The 7467-nt window shown below is 52.5% G+C and overlaps 1 protein-coding gene across 1 annotated transcript in view; it reads left to right on the forward strand.

The window, feature by feature from the left end:
* Window positions 1-5499, forward strand: part of LOC105986097 (bone morphogenetic protein 8A) — a 28627-nt gene extending 23128 nt beyond the window's left edge. Inside the window, exons 4-7 of the mRNA XM_013016853.1 lie at window positions 2147-2341; window positions 2754-2833; window positions 3348-3458; window positions 5219-5499. Of these exons, the coding sequence (XP_012872307.1) occupies window positions 2147-2341; window positions 2754-2833; window positions 3348-3458; window positions 5219-5368 (536 nt within the window). The 3' untranslated portion in view covers window positions 5369-5499. The remainder of the gene's footprint in view (window positions 1-2146; window positions 2342-2753; window positions 2834-3347; window positions 3459-5218) is intronic.
* Window positions 5500-7467: the final 1968 nt, after the last annotated feature.

Raw genomic sequence — 7467 nt, forward strand, 5'->3', positions numbered from 1 at the left:
GGAAGTGGCGCTGTAGCTCAAGTGGTAGAGCGCTCTCCTTGAGCTGAAGAGCTGAGGGACAGTGCCCAGGCCCAGAGTTCAAGCCCCACGACCGACCAAAAAAAATAAAATAAAAATAAAAATAAAATCAGAATGAAAAAATACTCATTATCTGACTTATAAAACTGTAACCCCTATGTATATCACCTTTATAATAACTTTAAAAGTAAAAAAAAGCTAAAGAGAATTATAGACTTCTTTGCTCACAATTGTGTAAAACTTAAACCAACACAATGAAATAATCTCAGAAAAGTAAAAATGAATACATAGGACTTGGGAAGGTACTTTATGGATGAAAGTTTTTTCTTTTCTTTGTAGAGGCAGAGGGAGGATTGAACTCAGGGCCTCTCACTTGCTAGGCCAGTGCTCTTTATCAGATATGGTCTCACATTTTTGCCCAGAGCTGGCCTCAGACCTCAACTTTATGCTTATGTCTCCTTTGTAGCTGAGATAACAAACATTCACAGTCATGTACCAAGCATGATGATACCTGGCTTGCTGATTGCATTGAGGTCTTGATGTTTGACATGCAATCCTGTAGATCTCTGCCACCCTCATGTCTGGGATTACAAGTCTGCACCATCATGCTCTGCTTCTCAAAAGTTTCTTCACTGCCAGGTACTGGTGGGTCATGCCTGTCATCCTAGCTACTTAAGAGACTGAGATCTGAGCATCACAGTTCAAAGCCAGGCCAGGCAGGAAAGGCCATGAGACTATCTCCAATTAAAAAAAAAAAGCAGTATTGCAGTATTGGAACTGTGGATAAAAGTGGTAGAGAACTAGCCTTGGGCAAAAAAGCTCAAAGATAGCACCCATGCCCTGAGTTCAAAACCCATGACCACCAACAACAAAAAGTTCCTTCACAGTGGTTACCTCTGTTGTAAAAAAAAAAAAATATATATATATATATATATATATAATCACTTGCAAGGTACCAGTATGGGCATGGTTTTGACAGTGGAATACTTGCATAGCAGGGACACTTTCAGTGGGCTTCCCAGTCTTAAGTGGCTGTGGGATGAAATCATTTTTTACCAGTTCTGGGGCTTGAACTCAGGGCCTGTCCCTGAGCTTCTTTTGCTCAAGGCTAGCACTCTACACTTAAACCACAGCGCCACTTCCAGATTTTTCTGTTTATGTGGTACTGAAGAATGGAGCTTAGGGCTTCATGCATGCTAGGTAAGCACTCTACCACTAAGCCACATTCCTACCCATGAAATCTTTCTTTCTTTTGTCAGTTTTAGGGTTTGAACTCTGGGCTTGGGCACTGTCCCTGAGCACTTCAGCTCAAGGCTAACACTCTACCACTTGAGCCACACTGCCGCTTCCAGTTTTCTGGTGGTTAATTGGAGCTAAGAGTCTCATAGACTTTCCTTCCTGAGCTGGCTTTGAATCAGCATCCTCAGATCTCCTGAGTAGCTAGGATTACAGGCGTGAGCCACTGGGTGCTCAGCTGAAATCTCCTTTTCTAACTTTTACTCTTCCTAGAATTTAGGCCCAGATCCTCTCCCCCTGCAGCCTTTTGGCTCAGGAATACACTGATGTAGACTGACCCAGACCTAATTTTGTTCTGAAGTCTACCCTATAGCCTAGGGAATGCCCTGCCATGGGCCATGCTGGTAAGAGCAAGTCCTGGGTATGTCCTAGAAGAGGCTGCCCTGAGCTGTCAGTGTCATAAATCACAGTTACAGCCCCAGAAAGTAGGGACAGAGGAAGGAACCTCAGGTCCTCCATATGAGGAGCAGTCCTGCTTCTGAGCATCACTACAGTAGACTCTGCTCATCACTGGGGACTCCAGAGTGGTTGCCCCAAGGACCAACCCAGATAACAGAGGAACAAACTTTGAAGCCTGTCAAATGCTTCACAAGTGTCCATGTCCCTAACAGTGATGGCTGCGTTCTCTGAGGCCTCTGTTCTGCCACCTCCTCAGACTGCTGCCAGGGGGCTGCCAGCTGGACTTGGGAATCCTGGCTCCAAATAAGGAAAGTTAGGCTTAGCAAGTCCCCTCAAGCCCCCAGCCCCCAGCTCCTGCTGAGGAGCAGAGGCCTCTGTTCGATCCCTGGCAGGTCCACCATCCACGAGTGACCCTCTCTCCTCTCTGTCTCAGGGCACAGTGTGGATCCTGGCCTGGCAGGTCTGCTGGGGCAACGGGCTCCACGCTCCAGACAACCGTTCATGGTCACCTTCTTCAGGGCCACTTCAAGCCCTGCCCGTGCCCCGAGGGCGGCAAGACCCCTGAAGAGGAGACAACCCAAAAAGTCCAATGAGCTGCCACACCCCAACAAACTCCCAGGGATCTTTGGTGAGGGCAGGGGCTGGGGCTGGGCTGGAGCCTTCTTCCCAGGGAGGAGCCCTGCTGCTGGTCTAGACAGAGGGGCCTGGCAGGCGGGTGGCTGGAGACAGGAGCGGGTCCAGAGGAAAAGGAGAGAAGCCATGGGATGGCTGAGTGTGCTGCTGGGTGTATGTCTACTGGAGGGCTGGAGGCTCATCATCTGCAAGACAAGGGACAGGCACTGAACACAGGGCACCCGTAGCAACTGGGGTCATGGAGGCTGTTCAGCTGGGTCACAGCCCAGGCAGGGATCCAGGGATGAGAGTTGTGACGACCAGTGGTGGAGTGTCCTCCTGCTCCTTTACTGAACAAATGTGCCCCACTCCATGGCTTCTGCACAGAGCAGAGCTCCAGAGTGGACCTGTACCGTCTGTCCCCACAGATGACCGCCACGGCTCCCACGGCCGGCAGGTCTGCCGTCGGCACGAGCTGTACGTCAGCTTCCAGGACCTCGGCTGGCTGGTAATTTCTGCCTCCCCTTCTCCCTGGGACAGTCCCCACCTGCAGGCTCTGGGGAGCGAGTGGAAGTGTAGGCACCTTAAATTCTCTCCTGAAGTTTTTCCTTCTGGGTTTCCCAACTTTTCTACTGAGAATAGGCTGCTTTCACCGTGTGAAGTCATTAAAAAAATAGATTAAAAGGCATGGAAATGGGGATTATCTCAGCCCCAGCCAACTAAATTGCCAATGCTGCCATGGGGAAACTGAGGCAGTGTAGGCAGAGCCTGGAGCATTTGCTCCGAGAGAGGGGGAGGGTTAGCAGGGACAAGGTGTGACAGGGACACAGCTCTGGCCCAGGCCTGTCTGCTGAGGGTGTCTGGGTAGACTCAGGTCCTGGGGTGGAGGCTGCCCAGGAGGGGCCAGAGTGGGGCTCTGGGGCTCAGGGAGCGTGGGGCAGCCCCAGGTGTCCTGTGTCAGGCCTAGGCTGAGGGGTGTGAAGGGGCCACGTGGACAGGACTCACCTTCTCCCATCTCTCAGGACTGGGTCATCGCCCCCCAGGGCTACTCGGCCTATTACTGTGAGGGAGAGTGCTCCTTCCCGCTGGACTCGTGTATGAACGCAACCAACCACGCCATCCTGCAATCCCTGGTCAGTACTGCAGCACAGTGGGTGGGACCCTGGGCCTGGGGCCTGAGGACAAGGCCTCTCTGCCACTGTGGCAGGGAGCGCCGCTGCCAGGAGGTGCTTTTTCTACAGGGACTTGCCATGTAGCCACCTGCCTACTTGCAGACGCTCCTGGCCACCCACACAGACACTTGCACACCTACCCTTGCACACTGCACACTATATTTCCTTGTGGGCTGTGGTTACTATGTGTGTGTTGCAGACCCACAGGGGCATAGCCCTGTGGTCACATGTTCAATAGACAGTGCTCTGCAGAGCACCTGTGCATACCGCACATGCTCCAGCACACTGGTCATGCCTTCCTAACACTGTGCCGGACTTTTTTTTTTTGGTTGGTTGTGGAGCTTGAACTCTGGGCCTGGGCGCTGTCCCTGTGCTCTTCAGCTCTTGAGCCACAGCACCATTTCCATTTTTCTAGTGGTTTATTGGAGATAAGAGTGTTATGGACTTTTCTGCCAGGAATGGCTTTGAACCATGATCCTCAGATCTCAGCCTCCTGAGTAGCTAAGATTACAGGCGTGCTTGGCCCAGACATATTTTTACAATGGCAGTGCCCTTGCTGGATGCTAGCTGCTGAAGTCTGGAAGAAGAACCCAGGATGATCACAGGGCAGCTCCACCCCTATGCCCCAGGTGGGGGAGCCCCTGGGGATAGGTGTGGTACTCCTTCCAGAACTCCCCACTATACCCCATACTCCCCTGCCCGGGCCCACATGGTGGCCAGGAAAGTGAGCACTCATGAGCTGACAGTCGCTATCCTGTGGGGAGACTATGGTGAGTGCCCTGCAAGCTAGCAATGAAGTTGTCCTTAGACCAAGAGGGAGGCTGTGTAGCCTCTGTGGGAGCAGCAGGGACAAGGAGCAGTGTGAAGGCCCCAAGACAGGGCGTCCTGTAGGGTTCTAGGCCAGCAGGGGCTGGAGGGCAGGAATGGAGTGTGGAAGGGGAAGGCAGAAACATGAGGTTGGGCAGGCAGGGAGAAGCTGTTGGGGGTTTAGCACAGCACTGTCATGGCTAAGCACCTCTCTAGAAGCCTGTGTGGCAGGGTAGAATCCTGGGGTGAAAGGTGGAAGAGGTAGAGAGGCCAAGGTGGGCTGCTGTGGCCAGAACAGGAGGCAAGGAGGGATTGGTGGGGATGTGAAGTGGTCTGAGGCCTAAGAGATGGGGTTGGGGGAGGTTGAGCATCCTCTCCTCCTGGCTCAGGGTTTAATAGACGGAGGGAGGGGGGAGGGAGGAGGAAGGGACCCAAGGAAGCTCCAGTGATAACTGAGTCCCATAGTGGATGAGGGCACTTTTTAGAGGTTGAGGACAAGGCTAGAGACCCAATAAGGACACTTCTAGAAGTATATGGAGAAGGAAGCCCCCAGAGGAGGCACTGCTGCTGCGGTGGCCTGGGCAGGGTGTATGTGGACTAGCAGCATTGTCCCTGTCTGGGCAGCAGGGGATATGGGGGGGCAGTGAGGAGAGGGCTGGAAGAATGAGAGACAGGTGTGTAGGGCCTAGACAGCCATACCAGGCCTCCTGGCTGCACCTTGAGGGGGCAGCAGGCAGGTCTGCCCTGTGAAACCTGCCCTGGCTGCAGGTGGAGAGAGACCTGAGATGCAGCAAGGGGGCTGAGACCTGAGACAGGCTGGGGTGGACAGATGGAGGCAGAGCTGGGGCCACTCTGGAAGGATCCTTGGAGACCACTGGGCTCATGGCCCCTGCCTGTGTCCCTTCCCTGTCCAGGTGCACCTGATGAAGCCAGACACAGTCCCCAAGGCGTGCTGTGCGCCCACCAAGCTGAGTGCCACCTCTGTGCTCTACTATGACAGCAGCAACAACGTCATCCTGCGCAAGCATCGCAACATGGTGGTCAAGGCCTGTGGCTGCCACTGAGTCCCAGAGGTTCTGCTGACCTGCGGGCCCTGAACTAGCCTCCCTTTTCCAGTGGACAGGCCCCTCTCAGGAGGCAGGAAATGCTTGAATGCTGTCATAGCTCAGGCAGAAGTGATGAAGGGCCCTCTCTCCCTGCTCACTTCATGCTAGGCTTCTTGCCTTTTCCAGACCCCCTTTTTTTTTGCATCTGTGGGGTGTAGAGCAACTGTGTTCTTCCACTCTCACCTCAGCCTGAATATCCAGAGCAGCTCAGAGTTGTGCTGACTGTGTTGCCTGGGGTCAGTACTTAAGTCCTACAATAGGATCTGACTGTGGATATCCCTGGCCTAGACTGTGGCCAACACTGGATGGTGTAGGGTGCCCCCTGCAGTCTGAGGCTGGGCAATCTAAACTCTGAGCCACTCACTACTGGTCTGAGTGTGGGCAGAAGGGTTCCCTCCCCTCCCACATGTACCATTTGAGCATTTTGAGGCATAATTAGACAAGCACAAGTTGCCAGAGTGGTGTACTATTGGATTCCTCTAACTTGATTGAGACGCAAGCTGTCTGGGTGTCATGGCTCAAGGTGAAGCCAGTAGGGGTGTCTTCCCTTGCTCTGAGGCTGTGCTTCCGTTGCCTGGAGAAGAGGCATGACCCCCAGGGAAGCCAAGCAGCTGGGGGACTTATGGTTCCTTTCATTACTCTTCCATATTGATTCAATGAGGATGGCACTAATACAGTTAACTCTTGGTAGAAGCAAAGGCAGCAGCTTCTGTAGCAGGCACACAGTAGGCACCACCTCTGCTTCTCCTTGCCCATGGCCACCATTGGTAGCCCATCTAGATACTTTACCTTCTGTACCCAGAGAGGCTGCCCACATCCTCAGCAGACCTGTAGGTGGCCATCACTAGCTGCTCTGTGGCATGAACTTGGCTTCTCCCCCTCTCTACTGAGAAGTCATCTATTCAATCTAGGGCATCTTGTTAGACACAGAGTGAGGGTGAGGACTGTCAGAATTTGCTTACATCTGGGAACTAAGAACAAATGGGTCACCAAAGTTGGTATCACTCTGGGGACCCAGAAGCCCTGTCCTGTGCATCAAAGAAAAGGCCCTGCTCCCAGGGGAGTGACAGGTGGTAATTAGGCTGAGTTGGGAGGGGAGAATTGTCTCACTGTTCCAGGAAACAGTGCTGCTACATTGGAACAGCCACTGGGAGTTGCAGTGTTTATTTGATTTGGACTCCCTAAGCCTATAATTTACCTGCAGGAACAGACAGTCCAACTTTGTGAAGTGTGTCATTAAGAGCAGGTCCTGGGCCTGCCCACGGGGGCACACCCAGCAAATGGTCCCACCCAGAGGCCCAGGGATGAGCTTCTCTGGAGTTCATACCATACTCTTAGCTGAGCCTCAGGGAGGCAGGTCTGGAAGCAGGGGTGAGACTAGGGCCTCACTGCAGGACAACAGCTCCTCCACCTGGGCCTGAGTGCCCCTCTGGAACACAGAGGAAGGGAGCATCCCATGTCACAGAGGGCAGGCTCAGACTGGAAGGTGGTGAGTTCCCCCTGAGCCTAGCACTGCAAATAAAGGCTGGCAAGGCACCAACCCAAATGCTAGACTTTACCTGTTAGTGTCTGAACAAGTTCCCTTTAATATCCACACTTCAGTCTCCCATCCATGACACAAAGACATAGGGCTGGTAAGTTAATATTCTGCTACTATAACAAAATATCTGATATAATCAATTTATAAAATGGAAAGGGGCCAGGAGCTACTGGCTCATGCATGTAATCCTACCTATGCAGGAGGCTGAGATCTGAGGTTAATGGTTCAAAGCCAGCTCGGGCAGGAAAGTCCATGAGACTCTCATCTCAATAAACCACTCACAAAACCAGAAGTGGCTCTGTGGCTTAAGTCATAGAGTACTCGCCTTGAGCTGAAGAGCTGCGGGACAGTGCCCAGGCCCAAAGTTCAAGCCTCATGACTGACAAAAAAAAAGAAAAAGAAAAAAAAGTAAAGGGCTAGGCACCAGTGCCTCATGTCTCTAATCCCTGCTATTCAGGAGGTTTAGGTCTGAGCATTGAGGTTCAAAGCCATCCTAGGCAGACAAATTAGAGAGATT

Source organism: Dipodomys ordii, unplaced genomic scaffold (assembly GCF_000151885.1).
Source record: "Dipodomys ordii isolate 6190 unplaced genomic scaffold, Dord_2.0 Scaffold33, whole genome shotgun sequence".
In the NCBI taxonomy this organism is placed as follows: Eukaryota; Metazoa; Chordata; class Mammalia; order Rodentia; family Heteromyidae; genus Dipodomys; species Dipodomys ordii.